Raw genomic sequence first — 25,013 nt, forward strand, 5'->3', positions numbered from 1 at the left:
TTTTGAAAATCAAAAGATTAGACTTAAAAGATAGGCACACCAGATGAATGCTAAAAATTTTTTTTAAATATTAATTTTTGAAATATGTTCATCGCATCGGTAAGATATCTTCCTGTCCATTAATAATTAATAATAAATAGCTAAAGTTAAGTTCAAAGGCCACATTTTTTTTAATAAATTTTTTTTGTATTTTTAATATATATTTTTACAATTTTTTTTTTGATAAATTCTGCCATTATGATATGATTAGGTAATATGTATGGATGCTGCGGGCTCTAATGCTTTATTTTTGCGTTTCTCTCAAACAATTTTACACAAATTTTATAAATATTTCCAAATTGGCAGGAAGGCATTTTTTTTTTATAATAATAAATATTTTTCAAATAGTTTTTTTTTTCTACAATTAATTTTTTATATAAATTTTGTACATTTTTTCCTAATAACAAAAATAAATTTATATTTTATTTTTTAAATACAATTTTTTATTTTACAAGTGTGATGCCGAAATAAATTTAAAAATTTTTTTTGACATTGAAAAAAAAACATGGTTGATAATCTTTTCATTTGTTTTTGCATCCACTTTATGATCATCGCGCACGCGCATACATCAAAATCTTACAAATTTAAAATCACAATTTTTTTTACTTACTGGGATTGTTATTTTTAAGCTTCGTCTTATAAAATAGTTTTGTTCTTTTCAAAAATTGGCAAATTGTATTTTTTGTTAGTATAAATTATTCAAAAATATGAGAAATCGAACTTAAAAATGGTATGCGTTTCAAATTACGCACAGACTAGAATGAATAAGGAGCATTGTCGTAGGGAATTAGGAAAGTTATAAGGGGATGTTTTGTTTTCTCCAAAAAATTTATACTAACATAAAAAATAGATATGAATTAATAATGAGCTAATGAAATTGTTTTTGTTGAGTCAACGTCGATTACAACAGTTTATTTTAATAATACAGCGATAATATTTCTTGAGAGGAGATAAGGTTCACTGAATTGGCTAGTTAACGAAAATTACTTGTAAATTATATTTTTGATTTAAATAATTTGGATTGGTTCTTCAATTTGGAATAGATTCTTGGTGGGATTTCAACTTTTAGACCATTATTATGGTAACTTTTAGTATTCTTGATTAGTAGAAAACCACCTGAAACAGAACATGTAATATTCATTTTTCCCTTTTACTTTCTAAATGATTCGAATAGTGGGAATTTTTCAATATAGTTCTAAAAAATAGGTATTTTGTTCATCCTTTACAAGCTATTTTCTATTTTCCTTTTTTGGATAAAGAAAATTTGGATAGTTTTATCATTAAGTGACGAATCAAAGAACCAATACACATCAAACTAAAAAAAAAATTATGTTTAAACCAACAGATGGAGAGACATAAAAGATATTGACAGAGAAAGAGAGAACAACAACGAATACAAGAACGTTAAGGAACAAATAAGTAAATTACTTTCAAGTTAAAAGTATTATGATTTGTGTTTCTATTTTATTGTTTAAAGAGTTTTTGTATTTTTTTTTTGCATTTTTCATCCTATTTTTCTCTTATTTACTAATAATAATTAATTATTTAATTAATAATATTTCTACTACTTTTCATTTAAAATGTTTTATTTATTATACATTTGGCATTGATTTTTTTGCTTATTCATTTTGCTTGCGTTTTTTTATACTATTTTTTTTTTTTTTCAAATTTATAAAATGAAATATGAATTGACATTTTTTACATAAAAGACAGTAATTTAGTTTCGATTAATATTCTGTGTACAAACAAAATATTAAATCGATTGGTAAAAAATGCATATAATTAAAAAAATGCGATTTTTTATTAATTTACTTATCAGCTAAAAAATGAATAAACTATAAAAATGTAACAATTAAATGATATGTATTTGTGTTTCCAAATAAAAAAAGGATTATTGCACTGTAAAAGTCTAGAATATAAATATAATAATCAAGAATATTTAAAGCTACTTTATTGAGGGAGCTTTGATGAAATTTTCGATTTATCGAAAGTTATTGTACTACCATTTTATAACAATTCACCGGCCATCTAAATTTGCTTGATTAATGAGCGTAAAGTAGTATCAGATATAATCGTGTCATAGGTGGTATAGGGTATAAATACCCTACACAAGTAGTTTAGGGTATTTTTTCTAAAGGTTCACATCTTTGAGTTGGTAACACTCTTTTGTATGATAACTGATCTTTGGATAGAGAATTTGATCTATATGGCGTAAAATAAATTTATTTGTTCAATAGGTATTGAATAATTTCCAGCGCCTCAGAATGAGTACCTGAAAACTAAATGAAACCATTGTAAAAAGTATAAATTTGTCAAGATTTCATACGAAGTATAAATCTGATAAATATGCGCTTGCGCCGTTTAATATGTTAGTTCTGTAAACTTATTTGGAGGCGCTAATTTCAATTGTTTCAATTGTGTAAACATCGCTTTCTCTCTCGTTCGAGAGAAAGGCAGCCTGATGTTTAGTACAAAGTTCGCATCGATCTATGACTAGACCTCGCCCCGATAGCGTGTATTAAAGTTTAGTAATTATAAAAAATTACTAAGCTCTAAACGTCTTACAGCTCTTTTAACATGTAACGGTTATATAAAACTACTGATTTGACAATCCATCTGTGACATAGAAAGGTAAAGCTAATTATTTAGCTGATAAATAAATTAATTGATAAAACAAAAAATGAATTATTGCACTATTTTTAATTACGCAACAATTTTCTTTTGTATTGATTTGATTTGATTGATTGATATATTTTTTATAGAGCGTAAATAATTGAATATTAATTTTAATATTTATGAATTATTTAAATATAATTAATTATTTTGTATTTCAATTCTATACTTTTTATTATTTTTTTTTTTTGTAAACTATTTTGTTTTGTTAAAATTGTTGATTTTTTTTTTTTTTTAAGTTTTATTTTTATTATTTGTTTGTACATTGTATCTTGTTTTTGTTTTAATTTATTATAATAATGATTAAATTAAATCAAAACAAACGATTGGAATTATTTTAATTAATAATAATTGATATTTTATTTTTATGTAATTATTTATTTTATTTTATATAAATCCTTAAAATTTATGATGAATTAATTTCACTATTTTTAATATTGTGCTTTTATTTTAACGTGTTGTTACGTCAAACTAGTTTACATTTTTATAAATTGTCATTTGGCAGTTAATCAGAAAGTTAAATTTGAATACTTTTAACAAATATGACAAAATTGTAAAGAAAAAACGAATCTCTTACAGCAGGCGTATTTGCACTTTAGCAACCTTTCTTAAAAATGCTCCTAGAACACCAGGAAAAAACATATTTTAATTATTTTTTAAGTAGCTTACGAATCCGGAGTTGGTGAAAAATTAATAGTTTTTCTTTTATTAACGAAAATCATAAATGGTCATTTTCAGTAAGTTATTTTTCGTTCGTAACAATGAGTACAAAAAATTATGTTAATGTCGAAAAATAAATAATTAAGAATTTGAGGTTATAATGTCCATTATTAAAGCATTTTGAATCTACGCTATGAGTGCGCCCGTTCTCTTATCTACGGGTTGGCCATGATTTTAATGGGATCGAGTTACCAGGAGTCTGCGTGTTTTTAGCCCTTAAGTTCACCCTGTGATCCACGAATTTATTTATTAATGCAAAAAAACTATAGGAAAACAGGGTATTTTCGTTAATTAAAGAAAACCTGTAATTTTTCACCAGCTACGACAACGGATTCGTAATCGACGTAAAAATGTTATAATTTGGTTATGGCTACATCCTTGGTGTTCTAGGAGCTTTTTTAAGAAATGTCGCTATAGTGCTAATTTAGCGCAGGCGCTAGAAGGAGTTTCACCTGCAAAATGTGAGGATCGTTAGCTAAGCTTACATTCTTATTCCTGGTACCTCAAAGAATGATAAAATCCATGTTGCCGATAGTTTCTAGAGTTCGCCATTCGCCCTGTGCTGTTAACAGTCAAATGCCGGAAATATAAAAAAATTGTATTTGTTTAAAAAAATTTGTAATAAACTATTGATGCCCTCGCATTTTGGACATTTCGCTCTTGAAACGCGGAATCAGAAAGTCAAAATTCTTTAAGCGTAAAAGGGTACATCAAATACGAAACGGACCAGCCTTGGTCACTGCACTAAATCACAAATTCATGAATAAACAATTGAAAATAATTTTACTTTTTCTGAATTCTTTCCTGCATTCAACCTGAAACATCTTGTACGTAACAACACAATTTATACCAATTTTTTAATCTAGTTAAATTATGTAACTATTTTATACAAAAAAATGACTATTTTGTTCACTGGATCTCTCTTCTTTACAAGGGGCAGAGCACACAGTCTATGAACGATATTGATTGATTTAAAAGAGGGAGAGCGGGGTCGATACAGGACAATAAAAGATAGTAAATATATATTATTTGCTGTATAGTTATAGTAGGGACGGTAATAATTATATCTCTATGAATTCTATTAACAAATAATCTGTTTTTTATCTGTTGTAAATTAAAAATCTTTTTAAACTATTGTGTGGCTGTAAAAGTGAATTGTACTGTTTCTGTTTTTTCATATTAATTCTAATTAATTATAATTAATTAATATATTTATGTATAAATATTATTTTACAAATTGTTTAAAAAAAATGAGCTTAAAAAGTTTTGGGAGGAGTTCATAAAATCACATCAATAATTTTAAGGATATGTGTATGTGAGTCGCCGTGGTTTCATACAAAAAGTAAAACAAACAATGACTTTCTAAATATTTTTCATCCCATATACAGGTGTCTTTCTTTCTTTTATAAGTTGGCATATGCTTGATACTCGATAAATAAATTTAATCGAGAAAATGATTAAAACGAAAAAGGTTAGTTTCAAAGGCAGTTTCATCTTATACCTGATTCATAACTGACAAACATTGGTTGAAAAAATTAGAAAATTGTGTATTCCGAATAGTTTAGACAGTAATTGATAGCATAAATCTAGCTTTTTGTGGTTTGTTCATGTTTTTATAAAAAACAAACCACTTTTATTCGATTTATTGGAAATTTTTTTTTCGAAAAGTTCCTAGATTTCGCAGAAACAATTATGATACGAAAAAATAATTTTGGGTAAAACTTTTCAGTCCGTTTTTACCTAAACTGTACTATTTGCAGAAAAATGTTTCGAACAAAAAATGTAACTTTTTTAAACAATAACAACTTTCTAATTTAATTTAATCTATCCATTATTAGTTATGGAGTAGAGTGAGCTTTTCATTGAACTTGAAAACCTAGGCCAAGTTTAATGCTTGCGTAAAATGTGAGACTTCACACCCAATATTTTTTGCTTGAAGCATTTTTATCGATAAAAGTTATTTTTCGAGTTTCAAGCTCATGTCAACTTAAAAAAAGCACCCTTTATAAATTTCTTCTTAACAACAAGCCATCATTATATGGGAAGCTAAATTTCTAGAGGTATCGCCGTTGTCTACATAATTTTTTATATCGAGTAACCACGGTTAATGTGTATTTTAAGGATTTTTTTTTTGACGACAACAATTTTATGATGAGACGCTAACAACAAATTAATTAAATTAATTGAAAGATGATTGCATGCAAATTATTATTTCTTATTTTGTTTATTAAATATTGTAAAATTGTTTAATTATTTTACCTGAAATCACACCTGAATTCTATATAGAATAAAATTTAGTACAAAAATCAATGTCAGATTATTTGAATTAATATTCGAACCAGTTGAGATTGAGGTTTCGTATTTGTCGAAGAGCGACAATTCTGTCTAGAAAAGAAACTTGTACTGGGATAATATTGCAAATATTCTGGCACTGACTTTTGTAACATCTTATCCAACCATCTTTTTTTAAAATGGATGGAATTATTTGTTGATTATTAAATATTGATAATCCTTATTTTTATTAATTATGATGAGAGACATTTATTTATTTTTAGTAAGGTTTTGACGTTTTTAATGTTTTGATCTAATTACATTGGTACACACAGGTTTGGAAGTTCCATCAACAATGTACGATCGTTTTTCTGTTTTCAGAAACTATCAAAATTATTTAAAATATTTTTATTTCCGTTGCATTTCTCTATGAAATTTCTAGACCAGTGTGTACGATCGTGGTCTTAATAATGTATTCTCTACAGTTTACTAAGTTACAGAGGCCATCGAATATTTCCAATCCAGATCTTCTAAATCGTGTCACAGAATTTCTAAAACGTTGCCATTATTGTTCAACATGGCGTCGTTTTTCCAATGATACCAAATAATTTCCAATCCAAGACATAATGTGTGGTATGATCGTGTCACATACCTTCTAAATCATGTGACAGATCTACTAAAAATTTTCTAAAACCTAGCCATTATCGATAAATTTATCAACATATGTGCTGTTTTGGAAGTCCCTCTGAATGTTTCTAATCCACGACGTAAAGCATGTTACGGTATAATCGTGTCACAAACCTACTAAAAAGTGTCACATAACTTCTAAAAACCTTCCAAAATATCGCCATCATTGGTCAATTTATAAGCATAGTGGAGTTTTAAAGTAGTTCTGAAAATTTTGAATCCACGATATAAATTCTGGTATTTATTGATCGATTTATCAAGATGGCGTTGTTTTGAAAGTAACTTTTACTGTGCGTTTAATAATTATTAAAATTTGGATCTGATCGAAAACACTTCCGATAGACGCACGCACAGTAAGAAATATGGTAAAAATGCGGATTAAGATTCCTTACTCCTTGAAAATCCTTGAGTTTTTAATTTTATAAAAAAATATGATTTAAGTAATAAAAACAATAATTTTAATTCTAAACCAAAAAACCGTGTTGGAAAATATCCAATGGCCTCCATTTAGGCCTAGCATTGTTTTTGCATCAATAATGCAATGACAGAAAATCGGAATGGATGACATTTGAATGATCGCAAAAATATTTGAGGTTATTTCATATGGTTTCTTATTTCTTTTTTTGTTTATTTAGAAATATTGTAATTATTGCAAATTTTTGTGAATTTATAATTAATTTAAATACTTATTGATTTTGATTCCAAGTATTTAAATCAATCATCAATTTCTATGTTGAATATGGATTGTCGATGAGTGATTTTTTTTTTCGAAAAATTATATAAGCAAATCATTTTTACAACTTAAAAAACAATGTGATTCAAAGAAAAAATAAAAACTTAAAAATCCCTAAAAAAAAAAAAGAAAATTTTTTATACAAAGATTTAAAAATAATTTTGAATTTTAATTTGTTTTATACAATTTTCATAAAAACTTTTTTTTTTTACTTAAACATACAGTCTTATCGGAAACTGGCCGAACTTTGGCTTTTCTAAATATTTTTATAATAATAATTAATTAAATATTTTTTAAATATTTTATAAATTTTTTATAAAAATGTCCAAAATTTATTTTCATCTATAATAATTATAATAAGCTAATATTTTTTTTTTTTAATTTGGAAAAATGTATAAATAGATACATTTTAATAATAATCTCTGTTTTTTTTTTTTTTTTGTTTAATTTTTGTATAATAATTAAAAAAAAAATTGAATTAATTTTAATTAATGTTCTTAATTAATATAAATATAGGTAATTAAAGAATAATATTTATCACATTGTGAGTAAATGTTTTGATGACTGCATATTTTTGTTGATTGTAGCTGATCTTTTTAATCGGTTTTATCCAACTACTCCACTAGGATGTTGTTTTAATGGATTATTATTGTTGGACTAATAATGCTACAATAATATGGCTTCTTCATTTGTTCATATTTATCTCATTCACTCCGACATTCTGTCATGGGTTCCATTTTAATTTGGACATCTTTTGGATCTGTTGGTAGTTGCGTCATACGCGGTGATGTTAATTCTAATGGACTTTTTACTAAATCTTCGATTTCATCCTATAAAATAGAAATAATTGTGAGAGGTGAAAATAAATCGTTAAATAAACACGATTTTTGAATTTTCTAAATTACTTTATGTAGCAAGTTTTATCAAATTACACAAAAAATTTCAAAGTTTTCAGCATAGGGCATGAAATTCTATGAGAGAAAATATAAATCAAGTTTATATAGGCAAAAATTCTACTTTTCGGCGAATTTTAAAAGTTTATATCTATGGTTTACAATTTACATGCACAATAGGGTATTCTGCTAAGTGCGGAAAAGTATTTGTTGTTTTTTCTAATAAAAAGCCACAAAAAAATATATTTCGGTAAAATGAACACGCTTTCTTGGCATAAAATTAAATTAAATTTTAAACCTTTTTTATTCTCGCAAAATCACTGTCAGCCATTTTGGTGACGTAAAATTGGTAAAAACAACAGTCATGAATGTAATTATTATATGAATAAATAAAGTTGATGGTCGCATAACCTACAATTATTAAAAAATGTGTTTATAAAGAAAGTTTACTTACTTGGAATAAAGATCGTTCCGACGTGGGCGTTGAATATCGTCTAGGTGGTTTATATGCCATACCCGATACTCCAATTCCCACTTCCACACTGCTTCCAATAGTTGCTAAATTTAATGCTGGTGCGTCAACTAATGCTAACGGGGATGACAACGGGGTATCTAACGGTGATCCTGCAGGACTTATTCGTAAATCATGAGCAGAATCTGTTGGACTACCGCGTGACATCATTCCAGGTATTAGACCACTTAAACTCCCACCTCCATGATGTTGAGCTGCTGCTACCATACTACACATTTGTTGACGTAAGCCTTGTGCTACAGCGGCTACAGCTGCAGCAGCAGCTGCCCCAGGTGATACACTCGGATCAGGTCCCCCATTACTACTACATGATCCAGGCGTACCATAACTGTGTATACTTAGACCATCCTGTTTAAAATAATATAAAATTAAAAAGCTTCCGACGCAAACTACAGTTCCTAAGTGAAAACTTACATGTAATCGTGGATATGCTGCAGCTAATTGAGCTTCTTCTTTAATAGCTTGATGAGAGTCTCGAAACACTACAGCTCGTATCACACCTCGAATATGTTCATCAGGCCATACCCCTAACAATATCCTTTGGGGTCTTCCTCGACCTTTCGGTCGTAAATCTGCACCTCCATCCGCTGATGGTCCCAACATATTATGTACACGATTTGCGTATAATACAAAAGTAGGATATGGTATATCATATTTGCGCGCTGCTTGTGATAATGATAAACCTTCTTTTAATACTGAGAATATTGCTTCGGCCATTGTTTCCGGTCGCCATGATTTTAATGGTCCACGCTCACGAAATCGCAAGTTATGTACCAGACTTTGATTTGTGTTCCAACATTTTTGCCACATGGATTGTAATTGGTACTGGTAGCTGTCTGCTGAAAACGGTAAAACAAATCACAATTAGTTTTTTTGCTTCTTTATTAAATTTTTGGTTTTTTAATAAAAATCATTTTTGTTTCTTAATATGTCAAAAACATTGTAGGTTAAGGAAAAAATTTATATTTCGGATACTAAACATCATCTTCAGCTAGAATTTATGTTTGTCTAAAAACAGACGTCTAATCCAAATTTACCACGAATAAGATGTCTTTTAAATTTGCTTTAAGATTATGGAATGATAAATTGTTTTAGAAATTTTCCACTTTTCACATTTGTCTAACTTCGGTTAGAAACATTATAATTGGTTCAACCTTGTATTTAAAAATGAGTTTTATTAATTATATTAAGAATTAAATTAATTATATATAAAAAAATAATAAATAAATTTACCCAAAATTATTATGACCTAAAAACATAAAAAAATAAAATAACAAAAATAAAATGTTGATCCATTTAATATAATATTCTTTCTTTAAATTTTTATTTATTGATAATTTTTATTCTGAAAAAATAATTCATGAATGTTACATAATTAATTTATAATGGAATGTTTGAAATAAGAAACGAAAACATGAATAAAAATTAATGTAACTTAACCTAAAATTTTGTTAATTAACAAAAAAATAAAAGCTTCAAATTTTTAAACAAAATAAATTGATTTTTTAATTTTTTTACAATTTTTGTAAAAAACTTAAGACTTAATGATAATTGTGCGTCTTCAGAATTGTCATTTTCTCAAATTATATGAAAAAATTTCAAAGTTGCCGACGATTGCTAATGGCTAGTATATGTGATGTGAGCTTTTCATTGAGTATAAAATGATAAATTTTGCAGAATCGAGGCTGCATAAAAACTCTTTTTTTGTTCACTTAAACTTCGAAAAAATTAATAATATTTAGAAGTTGAAATATGTTTCTTAATGGGGACAAAAACAATTAAAAAACATAAAAAATTCGTAAATTTTTAAATATTTTATAGCAAAAAATAAGTGGGATCCCGATTCTGTACAATAGAGAACTTGCATCAATTTTTTTTACCACAAATTCATATAAATGAAAAAATAATCCATCTAAAGTATATTTAAGTAAATTTTTTTTAAATTGATAATTTCACTTTTTTATTAATTATTAATAATATTTTTGAATAAAAAAAACGGTAGTGACGTATGCATACCCGTTGAGGCTGTGAGCCAATCGGAATCACGCTAAATTTATATTTTTCAGTTTGTTTCTATGGAAAATTACGTTATGATTTAGTGAAAGCAGTTGAACAAGCCATTTATCATTCTGCATGTTATTTTATCATTTCTCCGTGCGATGGCGTTGCTAAAACGATGTGTTGACGTCATTGGTGTTTGAATATATGGTTATGAAAACCATTTTTTATTGTAATTTACATGAAAAATCAATTTAAAAAAAGTTTTGTTTTTTAAAGTTTTCTTAGCAATTTTTAGTAAACTTTCGAAAAAAATTACAGTTAAAAAACATGCAACTTCTCTATTGTAAAAAAAAATTCTATGAAAACGCGTGCGACAATTCTGAATTAATAATTATAATAAAAATGGAACTAAAAAACGTAACTTATTTAAATTTTTTGACACAATCTGTCAAAAAAATTTATGTTAAACATAATATTATGTAAATTATAATTATAATTAAGTATAAAAACTAAATTTTCATTAACAAAAATTGGCAAGGGTCTTTTATAAGCTTATATATATATATATATTGTGTGCTAGAAAAAAAAATTATTGTAGTCCTGTAATTCTCCTAAAAAATTAATTGTTGAACTTATTTCCTAACTTATAATAGTAATTTAAATAAATTTAATATCAAACATAAAAATTAATTGATTAATTTTTTTCTTTTTCAAAAAGACATTTTTAACATTTTCTTTTTTATAATATAGTATTGAAAAATTTGATTTTTAACAATATTTAAATGATTTTTGTTTTATTTTTAAATAATTAATAATTGTCAATAACAGTCTTTTAAAATTCTTTTTCATCATTACAAAAAGAAAATGAGTGCGTGTATTGCTATTTTTTTTTTTTTTTTTTAAATATTTTTAATAATTAATTTGTTCGTTTTTAATATGAACGAGTATTAAAAATAATATTTAATGTCTTAATAATTGTTTGTAAACAGAAAATATCCAAGAAAGGCACTTGAAAAATTTATTATAAAAAACAAAGGAACTGAAGTTATTTTTAAAAACTTTTATTGCTTATTTAAAAAGGCACTTTTTAATTAAGACAAAAAATTTTTTTTTGGAATGTCTTTAGCTCGAAATGAATGTTTTTTTTAAAGCTACCTATAAGACTTGGTTTATTTTATAAAATTAAAATATATTAAGAAATATTCGTCCAAAATTTATTTCATAAAAAAAATTTATTTTTGATAATTTAAACCAAGCCATCACATTTTTTAGACATTTTTGAGTGATAATAATTAAAAATTATAAAAAATCTACTTCTAGTTAATACAAAATTATTAATTTTGGGAAAATTAGTTAAATAATGAGCAAATAATTCAGCAAGAATTAATCTGTAAACATGAATAAAATTTCATTAATACAAAATGACAATTTTTCATTTATATTCAAAATAAATTTTATATCTGATCTCAAAAACAAAGGTTTGTTGGTAGGGCTTAAAACAAAGTATTGTTTGATGATAAGTTTTAGTTCGTTATTTCGATTTTCTTGTGAAAGAAAAAATATCCAAAACTATTTTGTCTCATTGGGTAAAATTGGTATTACTTTAAAATTCTTTTTTAATGAAAAAAAGTAAAAAAAAATGCACTGCCGACGGGGATCGATCCCGGGCGTTTGTGTATCACTACCGAGTGCCTTGCCAACTTAACAATTTTTAGAAATTCATTTCGAACATTCATTTTTAGTAATTCATTTCTGTATAATTAAATTTTTTTATAAATTTGCAAATATTTTTGTGTGTGCTAGCATCAAAAGATAGTCGTCTGGAGATGGGCAAGGAATTCTTTATGTGAATACAAAAACGAAAATTGTCTGCGGTTTAAATATGTGAGGTAAATGGAAAAATGTCAGAGACTGCGTTTATTATACACGAAAATTTCCGAAGTTGTCATATTGGAAAACTCTGTTTGACAAATATCTGAGCAACAATCGAGATGAAAGTGCCCAGGGTCCGATCTAGCTATTCAGCCTCTCCGGGAAAAAATAATATTTGACGCTGTTTACACTTATATCATATACAGCGTGTCTTTTTTAAGTTGACATGTGCTGAAATTGGATAAATATATTTAATCGTGGAAAATGCATCAAACGAAAAATATTAGTTTCAAAGACACACATCTTATACCGGCACGGAATTCGAACTAGGTTTTCAGGTTCAATTAAAACTTCACTCTGATTCATAACTGACAAACATTATACGAACGCTTTAAATAAAAAACTTGATAAATACGCAAACATTTTTTTGTAGAGCGAATAGTTTTGACAGTAATTGATGGAAAAAAATCAAGCTTTTTCTGCGTTTGTTCATTTAATTTGAACTAAAATGGCCTTTTTCGAAGAATGCCTAGATTACGCAGAAATAATTATACGAATTAACAATTTTGATACGAAAAAACAATTTTGGTAAAATTTTTGAGACCTGTTTCGCCTGCAAAAACAACAAATGTTACTTTTTAAATCAATAAAAACTTTCTAATTTAAAGTTTCATTTATCGATTACCAGTTATGGAATGAGCTTACAAACCTGGATCAAGTTTAATGTCTGCGAAAGATGTGCGCCCATATAGACCCAACATTTTTTGTATGAAGCATTTTTATCGATAAAAGCTATTTTTCGAGTTTCATGCATATGTCAAATTAAAAAAGCATACGTACAGTTTCGCTTCAATACATAGATACTTATGGTGTTTTTTCAGTGTTTTATTTTATTTATAAATAAATTATAATGAACTTTTCCATACGATTCCAGTTTTTGGAATGGCACTGGTCTTATTGAGTCCCGATTATCGAGATTACTCTATATCATATTTTAAGGATTAGCCGCCCCACATTTTTGCCGCTCCGGGCAGTTGCTCGGTTCGCTCCCCCCTTGATCGGTCCCTGAAAGTGCCTTAAAGTAACTGAAATAATGATTTGAATGTAAAGTATGCAAAAAAATTAGCCTAAAATGATGTGTTTGTAACTTTAGAATTATTATTTTCATAATACAGTGAAACAATACTATGTTTTTTACAAAAAGCCCACCACCAACGGAATCCCGATAATCCCGTAAACATAAATTCTGGATCGCGTGCACGACGCAATTTCTCAACGAATGCTAATACTGATGTTAATGATTTTTTCGTACGACGATTATATGGTGATACGCTTACATCACAACAAAATTCTAAAACAGCATCTTCTTCGGTTTTTGTTAAACCAGCTTCTTCTAAGACAACCATACGCTTTGATTTCCCTAAGATATTATCGTATAATGTTCCTTTCGGTATTCCATAACGTGCAGATGCTTGTGTGAATCGCATCTTTTGTGTTACAACAGCTTCGATGGCTTCTTTTAGCTGTGTTTGAGTCCATGTGGGTGCTTTTAATTTCAACATACTGCGATATTCTATAGTTTGGTACAAAGAGGGTTCAAAATCAAAAAATAATATTTTAATAAAACACACAAAAAAAAAAATTTATTTAAAAAAATTAATATTATCGGGGTTGGCGTTTAGGGAAAAATTAGGATTGTAATTATAGGGATTTATTAACACTATTATTAATTTATAAAATATTTTGATAAATTTTATTCGAAGCTAAATACCTACTAATTTATTTTACTTTGGGGAGTTCTCAGTTTATACAGTGTGTCAATTGAGTCAAAAATTTATAGTTTGCAACGATATGATTTATAATATTTTTTTTATAGAACATGTCAGGGTAGTTTTATCCCAGTAGTCAAAAGTTATTAGCTTATTAGCTATGCTATACTCCACCACATGTCACCTATATGAAACCCACCACCCCTTTAAGAATTTAATTGTTTCCCCTTTTTTAAATTACAGTATATTTCGCAAAATAAATTATCGTGTTTCTCTGGGATATGCTGTAATTTGCAAGTGGTAGACACCTAAAACCTTTAAGTACATGTTAATATAAAAATAAATGTATGTGTCGAAAATTCCCACGGGGAGGGGGGTTCACATCAGCCTCCACTCGGTCATTTTTTTGTGTCTTGACATGTATTTAAGATTTTAGGTGTTTGCCCTTTGCAAATTACAGCATATCCTAGAAAATACGAAAATTTATTTTCCGGAATAGGCTGTAATTTAAAAAGAACAAATTATGCTTCAACGAAACGAAAAAATGTTTCAAACAAAAGTGTTTTATTTTTTTATAAGGAACGTTTTTTACATTTAAACTTTTGTTTTATTTCTAACGGTTTACAAGATGGGCCCTACCCAAGACCTGATCTATGTTGCTTATTTACGAACTAAATCTCAGCTTTATATCTCTTTCTGTTTTTGAGTTATCGTGTCCGCAGACAGACGGGCAGACAAGTGGAAATAGACCAATTAGGTTATTTTATGAATACCTATAGCAAAATTTCAAGATTTTCAAGCGTTACAAACTTGCGACTAAACTTAATATACCTTGATATATAATACATATATACAGGGTATAAAAAATTGCAGTGTACTGTTAGATCTATTTGTAGACATTAAAAAGAAGTCATTCAAAAATTATAAGCAGGCTGCTCTAACTTCGAAAGACTTCGATAGGCAAATAGGTAGATTGAAAACAATAAAAAACCGTCTTTCTTTAATTAAACCGTTTTACTAGGCCAAAAAATATTCATAGCGTTTCTAATAAGGCATTAGACCACCCATTATTACACAAGTTGGCCGGGAAATTATTAATAAACAGAAATAATTACACTAAATATGTTTTTTTATCTAAATGAAATTTTAACGTTTCTGAAACGTATACGTTTCACGTTTTGCAAGTAGTTAAATAGCTTGTTATAAAAATTTATATTTTAAATGTTTGTTTGTAACAGCTTAATGTAAAAAGTTAGCTGCTGTATATAGGCCAGTGCCGGATTTCAACTAAATGATCGATTTCAATTTTTTCTGGAATAAATACGATTCACTGATGAAACCAATATTTTTATTCAAAAAAACATCTACATATTTTTCAAAAGTAGTTTTCAACGCCTTAATTAATTTCGAAAAATTTTATTCTTATGATTTTTCGTCTACATTCATAAGGTTAAATAAAATCCATCATCATAGTTGAAAATAAGATAAAAATAATTTCAACCCTTAATCTACCCTGTTCGTACATTTCTTATATAGATGGAGACATTTGGTTGTTTTCCTTTTTTATTTCATTGCTAATATGTTTACTTTCTATTAAAAAGTTTTGTGTAAATTTGTTTTCATTCATTCCAAGTGAAAATTATCAAAAACTTTCAAAATATGTCGTTTTTTGAGATTTTTTTCAGAAGAGAAATGTATTTTATATCGATTTTCAATGATTTTTTTCTTAAAAATTTGCATGGATACCTAAGCTGATATTTTAACCACATATCTTTGACTAAAAGTCTACCTAAAAAAAATGTTGAGCCTTTAAATCAAACATTGTTGTAATGCTCCTTCATCCACCTCAAATTTATTCAAACTTTTTCTACGGATTAAGGTAGTCCGGCTGCATGTGGTAGATGATAGTTCAAATTTCAGTTTTGGGGCCCCTTCCTGGGCAAAATTTTGAATTATTTCATTTTAAGATTGTGATTTTTAACACAGTGCCTTATGGAAGAACTCACAATAATGTTAATTGTACAAAAAGTAATCAATGAATGAGCTTCAAAAAAGTATTCATCATGAAGAAAATTTATCACAGATTCTGTTTATGCAAATAAAATACCTTACGGTGCTTTCCCAAAAAAAAACATAAAAAATACTTTGGTTTTTGAAGCTTTCACGATATTTTTAGAGCATTTTATTACATTTACGTCATACTATTTGCTTAGCTGACTAACTGACTAGTCACGTGACGGACGAACTTCTTTAATGATTTATAATTACGATTTCAAGTGATCTAAATCAGGCACTGGATTTAGCTAAAACTATAAGCTAAGTTGCTATAGTTAAAAATGGATCGATCAGACCAAATGTTTGCGTTGTGAATAATGTACTTACATATGTAATCTTATATATTTTTTATTGATATAATCATTATTATATAAAATTGGAACCTCACACGTTGATTTTTCAATAAACGATTATATTATATATACCATATATATAAATATAAAAATGTACCATATATATGAATATATATTTTATATGAAAAAAATTTCTCATATCAATATATAATATAAATCGGTAATTGGTAATTGTTACATACATTTATATTCATGTATAGAATGTATTAAAATTAGTGTGGCACATAATTTTAAACCTACAATAGGATACTGAAAAATAAATTATGAAATTTGATAAAAATTAAAATTTATGTAGAAATTTACTTAGGGTTGTTATCTTGCTATGGACACATCGACAGAAAATTCTAAATTTGTGTATACTTATTAGGAATATAATAATACATTAACCAAAAAAATTAGAAGTCGATTGACCGTCTCTAACTCGAGTTAAATACAATTAAAGATCGGATGATTAACCTGGAGAGCCTAGGAAAGGTTGCGTTTTTTGTTGTGTTTTTAACAAGTTTTTTAATTCTAGACAAAAAGTAGATTTAAGATATTTTCAAAAAACTAACTGAACATTCATGTATTTGTGCATGTAAAAATCAAAACTATTGATCGCTTCATTCTTGAGATATAGTCACTCAAAGTTATTTAAATTTTTTGTATAACAGAAACAATTATATTTAGAGTATAAGTAGTGTAAGAGAGATGCCTATTTAATACAGAATTACAGATGTTTATTATAATGCTATTATCATACAGAATACGTGATAAATGGACAGTCGAGTTAAAAGCATGTTAAAATTAATACTTATTTGAGTTTGCTGAGCATATCTATGAGTGTGCTAAGCATATCTATAATTGTACAAAGACAACCACCTTAAATATTCTAATTTTGAGTATATTAAAATTAAAAGTATAAATTTTTAATCTGTGTATCAAGCGAGCCGCCATGATATGCCATCGTATAGGCAAAAATAATATGCATTTTTTCTAATTTGTTGATGGCTTTCATAGTTGGTAATTGTAGGTTATGTTACCATAAGCTTTATTTATTACATATACGACTGATGTTTTTACCAATATTATGCCCCTAAAATGGCTGACAGCGTTTTTTAGAGAATAATAAATTTACTTTTATGGCAAGAAAGTGAATTTATTTTGCAAAAATATATTTTTTGTGGCTTTTCATTAGGAAAATCAATATTTTGAAGTACTTCTTCAAACATAGTAGAATATCCAATTCAAGATATTAATTAATATGATTGATAACAAATTTCCTATTATTTTGAAAAAATAATAGATCTACTAAGTTCAATCCCAAGTTTGTAACGCTTAAAAATATTGATGCTGCGAACACAATTTTTAGTTTAGATGTTCATAAAATATATTGCCGGTTGTCTGTCCGAATGCCAGTTTGTCTGTCTGAACTACGATAATTCGAAAACGAAAAGAGATATTAAGCTGAAATTCATATAGCATGCTTAGAACGTAAAAAGTGTGGTTGAGTAAATGTGCAACATAGGTAAATTGAACCTCGGGTCTATAGGACCCATCTTGTAAACCGTTAGAGATAAAGCAAAATTTTAAGTGTTAAAAATGTTCCTTATTAAATAATAAACAACTTTTGTTTGACTTATTTTTTAGTAAACATCACTGTGTACCAGTGAGGGCACAAATTAGTTTATAACATTAAATATAGTATTTATTATTCGCTCCGAGCGTGAATTTCGTTTCCATGACAACGATACACTACTTTAATTATAGAATTAATGGATGCATATATAATTGTGTGGATTGCATTGAAAACTTACATTTAAAATTTAATATTCTTGTTTCACAAATTTAAATAAATAATTACGATAATTAACATTTGAAAAATAATATTTGTACAATTTGATTTCTTATTTTCACAATTTATAATGCATTAAGTTTAATTAATTAGTGTTTTTCAATCATTTTAATTTGACAGTTTCTATATCATTAACATGTAAATAATTGCAAATTAGTCATAACAGCCCACTTTATCTCCAAAATTTTTCACTTAAAGCGCTGGCATCGATTTTATTATCCCTACCATGACTACGCACACAACGAATATGAGAATATCAATTATGTGTGGTTATCTAAGAGTGAATGTCTTTCTTTAATTAAATGACGTAAAAAAAAACAACAAACGATTGCGTAATCAACACTGTCTATGTAACATGGTATTTAAACAATTAACTCAGTCATTTGTTTGTTTTCACTTGTTTTATTGGTAAATTGAGTCTTATTGGAACAATACGATTTTCAAATACTATCCACATGATTGTTGGTACACACAATACATTATAGCTACACGTAGTTAGTTAGTTATAAATATGAATAATAATAATAAAACATATAAATATAAAACTTTGATTTCTTTCTTTGTTTTAATCAAAACGCTTTGTGTTATTTTTTAATATAAAATATAAAATTTTTTTTATATTAAATGCACGCTGTATGTATATATGTATTTATGTATGTATGTAACTCTTATATTGACTAAGTAAAACTTGGTAACAACCATTCATGGTCGTAACGTAAAAACATTTGTATAAAAAAAAAAATTGTATAAATAATAATAAATACACAAGCTATACTTATATGTATACAAGGTGATATATTTTATATTATTATAGAGTGGGCTTTTAAATTATATAGGAATTCTTTAGAGTTCTAAACGAAGCGCATAAAAACTTAATCTAGTTGATTAAGGAAAATTTGTTTTTAACGATCGTCAGATGACAATTTTTCAAAAACATTCGATTCTGTCTTTGGGTATGTTTATGCACTAAAGAATTCTAAATGGGGTAAAGATATTTTTAGAACATTTTTATTAGCATTAGTATAGCGTGCTTAGGACGTAAAAAGTGACGTCGAGTTCGTAAATGAGCAACATAGGTCAAGTGGGTCTTGGGTCTGTTGAACCCATCTTGTATACCGTTAGAGATAGAACAAAAGTTTAAATGTAAAAAATTTTCCTTATAAAAAAATATACAACTTTTGAAACATTTTGTCCTAAACATCACTGTTTACCAGTGCAGTGAGAGCGCAAACTGTATGTATAGTATGTATTATATGGGAATATAATTTATGTAAGTGTAATGTGACAGAGTAATCAACACTTTCTATAAAAAAGTTTAACTTGCCTGGGCGACCTAAGTGAAAATGGTCAGTTTTTGATGTCGTCAGAACATTTAAGAAACTAAAGAACTTCAATTCAGACCAAATAATGGCTAATCTATTTGTCTTTAAAACTACGAAAATTGTGCTGTTGGCAGTACTCATCAAAAAATGTAGAGAAAGGCTCTAGATTTGACTTCAACACTTCCAAAAACACACAAAGCAATAATAAAATCAATGACAAATTATAAAAGTATTTTTGCTTATTCTTAAATTCATGGCAAGCTGAATCGATTGAAAGTTTTAGTTTCCTAAGTGACCAGGTAAAAATGGTCGGTTTTTGATATCGTTTTTTATGATACACTTTTCTTTGTTTCACCTCCCAACCCGCAAAGAAATCAGAACGATGAGATAAGTAACGTAGTTACAATAATTTTAATCGTAATGTAAAATTCAAGGCTCGAGAAAACAAATTTGTTGATTTTCTACTGATACTGATATTTCGTAAGAATTTCTTCAAATAGTATCAATTCAATCAGTGATATGATTAAGGTGGCCTTAATGTTCTATTTCAGAAAATTTACTAAGACATTATTAGCCATTTTTTGTTTTTTTATATTTTAATAAACATTTTTTACTCGAATAAATTTTCAACTGATTGATATCCTTGAGTTTTGTTCCACTCCATATAATTATGAATAAAATCACGGATAAATAAATATCACAAATCAAAAATAATAACAATAATAATAAAAATAGTAACTAAACATATTGAATTGAAAGTAAAAAAAGTAAATTATTAATTTTTTAATAATAAATAAATATTATAAAACAAATATTTATGTTTTTTAAGTGTTTTAACAAGTGTTCAATTTATTTTACCACCATATATGTGAGTATAAAATTAACAAGTACATACTTTATACTTATGAAATATATCCAATTTAAAGTAAGTAAAGATAATAACTATCAGCGTTAATTGCTTAAACACCATGTATACTTAGTTATCTTAAAAAAGATCCCATAAACATCAGATTAAACCTCTAGTTCTCCGAATAGTGCAAAGGTAAGAGATAGAATAACACTTTAAATTAGAAAGTTGGTCGTCACAAAGAAACTAACATTTTTGTGAAAATCGTTAACTTTCGGAGGAAATCCGACTTAATAATATGCCAATATTGCATTTAATCGAAAGAGACATGCTAGAAATAGAAAAATGCTTTGGTTAAAAGCCACCAGTGTCCATGACTTTGACTTGAAATTCAAGTTTCAAGGTTATTTCACCTTGATCTACAAATGATCTTGAAAATTTACCTGGGCTTAAAAGTTATTAACATAGACGAAAGACCTTTATTGTTCTTGATAATTTTTTCTACAAATTTTTTCTATAACTAGCGTATTTTTTTTCGATTAAATGCAATAATGACATATATTTAAGTTGCATTTCTTCCGAAAGAATATTTTAAATTAAAATTTTTAATTTTTTTATGAGGATCAATTTTCTAATTTAAAGTGTTATTCCATCTCTTACCTTTTAGGATTTAAATTGACTACTAACCAACCCGGAAAACTAGGCCCAATCAGATGTCAGAATATGATGATTCGTTAACTACAAAACGAGCTATTAACCGCAATAGATTAAAATGGTCCAGTCTATATACTCAAAACACAACCATTTCATTATTTAATGGATAATTTCCGAGTAATAAAAGTTGTTAAGCAGGTAACATAAAAAAATCGTGTGAAAATTGTGATAATTGGAAATATTTGAACCTACTTAGACTATACTATATTGGTATGAAATGTATAGAATGTTTTGTCAAATGATTTTTAAATAATTTATAAGTATTAAAACAAAAACAATAACTGAAATTATTAATTTTTAAATAAGTATTTTATAGTTTTTTATATTTTATTTTATTATAAATATACAGATTATTGATTTATAATATAGCTGCAAGGTATTGTAACTTTAAAGTTAACTCTGGATACTTGTTAGCTAAATATTACAAACAAATGTAATGATCCTTAAATCTATTATGAATAAACCTAATCGTGCTATATATTTATTAAATTATTCAAAAAATACAAGTTGATTTTGTAATGTACGATGTACGATATCTGCTGTCTATATAATAAAAACACCTTACGAGAATGTTTCTTTAAAGAAGGTATCTTTGTTCAGTTTCTTGAATGATATTGATGTCTATATGATATGATAATAATTTTATGAAAATAAACTTTAATTACCAGATTGCAAGTAATCGAAAGAATGGTTGTCTATGTGCTTTTGTTTTCAAGTGAAATCAAATTTTAAGTACCTACAAAAAGTAAATTTACTATTGTGTTTTGTGACTTAAATACCATTCTACCTAAATAAATCACTGCTTAATTGGTGTGAATTTTTTAATCCTCGAAACAAAAAAAGAGTTGTTGTAAGTTTTACGGCTACGTGTGTCTGTCTGTCTGCCTGTGGCATAGTAGCGCGTAAACGGATGAACCGATTTGGGTTTTTTTTGTTTCGTTTAAAAGGAAATTTTAGCTATGAGTGTTTGAGCTATATTTAATGTTTCAAGTGCGAGTTTAGGTTTTCGTACCGTAACTAAAAAATAGGCGTTGATCTTCAAAATCGGTTAAGTTTGGAGAAGACTCTAAGGAAAAAGGTAATTTAATGGACAGTGTTCTTAGATACGTTTCAAGTGGGAGTTTAGGATTCCGTTCCCCGAAAAATTTCTTAGGGGTTTCACTTGTGGTGTTATGCTATAATTCAATTTTAAGCTTAACGTATGGTGTTGAGGGAATAAAGTTAAAAAAACGCAACATCATGTACCTTGAATCAATAAAACCTCCTGTACCAGTTAATTATACAATGCGTCCGTTAAAAAGAAGTCTTATTGTCTCAGAGTCAAAACATGAAATAAACAGTTGAAGTTATTGTTGGACGCTCAGAGAAAATAATTCAAATGAATGAAACTTGTTGATACCAAATCAAATTCGTCTACATTTTCCTTAAGAAAATTGACAATAAAAATAAACAACTAATGAGTTTCGTTTAACATATAAAAAAAGATTTCGTATTACTTATCGTTTATTTTTCAATGAGTAATTATTTTTGTATAAAAACAAGTGAAAACAAACAATTGACTGAGTTCCTTGTTGAAATACCATGTATAGACAGTGTTGATTACTCTATCACATTACACATATACCTATACATGTCACACATACATAACTGATATATCCATATAATACATACTATACAATTTACGCCTAATTTGCGCCCTTACGGGTAAACAGTAATGTTAACGAAAAAATGTTTCAAACATAAGGTAATATAATATATAAGAAATAAGAAGAAACATTTTTACATTTAAACTTTTTCTATCTCTAACGGTTTACAAGATGGGTCCTATGGACCCAAGACCCAATTGATCTATGTTGCTCATTTACGAAATCGACCTCACTTTTTATGTCCAGAGTACGCTGTACAAATTTCAGTTTGTTCTTTTGGACGAACGGACGCACAACCAGAAATGGACTAATTAGGTGATTTTATAAACACCTATATCAAAATGTTGTTCGTAGCATCAATATTTTTAAGCGTTACAAACTTGGGACTAAACTTAGTATACCTTGCATATTACATATATGCATGGTATAATAAATATTGAAAATTATAACAGTTAGTACATTATTAAACTATAAATATAAGTAACAATTGTGATTTAATTTAAGTCACTTTTTGCGATATTTTTGTTGTTGTTTATGAAATAAATCAATAAAAATATAAATTTAATTATACATATTTATGTTTGAAATTTTTATTTTTTTAATTAAAAACAATTATTATTATTTTTTTTGAGATAAATTTAATTCAATATAAAAAATTAGTAATATTTATATATGTATTATTTTTTATTTCAAAAAATAATAACGCGTTTGATAAGATTTATAAAATGTAAAGGTTAGGGTCGGATTAACACTTGTAACACTTGTGAAAAATTGTCAAGATTCTATAAACAAAGTATTCTCTTAAATTTATGCCTATACTACAGGTTATTTGGAAGCTAGTTAATCTTGTCCATAATGCACGAAATTACTGGAGTTATTTTATTATTTAAATAGGTTCAGTATAACGTACTGAATGTAAATACACAAAATTCTAACAAAAATAGGCGGAAGGACCGCCTATTTTAAAGATAGATACCTATATATTAGAATATTCAGATATTAAATTATAAATTATAAATAAGATTTGTACTTCAATTGTGTATATATCAATGTATAGTATACACCTACCTATGTAGGTACCTCTAATTATAGAGGTACCTCTATAGTGGTAGCTGACAGTTTTTCACTCCCGTTGCAAATTGCCTATGATTTATAGCTTCATATGCACAAAAAAGGGTTATCGATAAGACCTCATTTCTACTTATTATTATGTTATGTCATCATAAATATCCCGATCAAACCAAATGTACATTAACTACGAACATGTTAGGTTGACAACTAAATCAGAAGTATGTCTTTTTTAAAGTACGTAATATTACAATTATTTCATACAGTAAAAACTAAAAGTATCTTAAACTAAAATTAAATTCCTTAAAGAATAAAATAAGTATTTGACTTTTAAAATTAATACCTTAAATTTTTAGAAAAATTTCTTGTAAATAAAAAAGTAAGTGCTAAATTTATAATGTATCAATGTACGAAAGGAATATAGTTTCCACCGGGTGGCACACGACACCTCTCGTTCTTTTTTTGTTTATTAAAGTATTGCAGAAAATGAGTTTTAAAAGGCATATGTCTTCGAAAAATTTTGGAATAGATGTTTTTTAATCATTTCGTATTTAATTAGTTTGTCCGTTATTTCGTTCGAATGTTTACAATTTCATTTAAATGAAACACTAAGATTTAGAAAAAAAATAGAAAACTAGAGGCATTTTCCAACAGGAATGCTTAAAAAGAGTTTTTCAAATTTTACATCTGTTTCAACGAGTTTTCTGATTAGCATATCGCGTATATTATTTTTCTTTTTGTAAAACACTAAAACAGATTACGAATTAAAATCGTACCTATATAGTTATAATATGGCTATGAAATATCTAATTAATTAAAATATAATTACTTCAAATATAAACTTAATCAAATATTATTATTAGTTTTGTTATCATATATAATTATTATAAATTATACAGTTCAACTGTATAATAACATATCACATTTACAAAATCACAAAAAAATTTCCGAAATTTAAACATGAGGCCGGCTAATTACGTTTTT

The 25,013-nt window shown here is 27.0% G+C and overlaps 1 protein-coding gene across 4 annotated transcripts in view; it reads right to left on the reverse strand.

The window, feature by feature from the left end:
* Positions 1-7,696: 7,696 nt before the first annotated feature.
* LOC123296756 (protein bric-a-brac 1-like) overlaps positions 7,697-25,013 on the reverse strand; it is a 461,654-nt gene continuing 444,337 nt past the window's right edge. For 2 of the 4 annotated variants that reach the window (XM_044878401.1, XM_044878399.1), the window contains 3 exons: positions 8,963-9,387; positions 8,471-8,896; positions 7,697-7,953 (listed from right to left, as the gene is read on the reverse strand). In XM_044878401.1, the coding sequence (XP_044734336.1) occupies positions 7,828-7,953; positions 8,471-8,896; positions 8,963-9,387 (977 nt within the window). In that variant the 3' untranslated portion in view covers positions 7,697-7,827. Of the gene's footprint in view, positions 7,954-8,470; positions 8,897-8,962; positions 9,388-13,110; positions 13,995-25,013 lie in introns of those variants that run through there. The other 2 variants (XM_044878400.1, XM_044878402.1) reach the window with 2 other exon arrangements.

This window comes from Chrysoperla carnea, chromosome 3, assembly GCF_905475395.1.
Source record: "Chrysoperla carnea chromosome 3, inChrCarn1.1, whole genome shotgun sequence".
NCBI lineage: Eukaryota > Metazoa > Arthropoda > Insecta > Neuroptera > Chrysopidae > Chrysoperla > Chrysoperla carnea.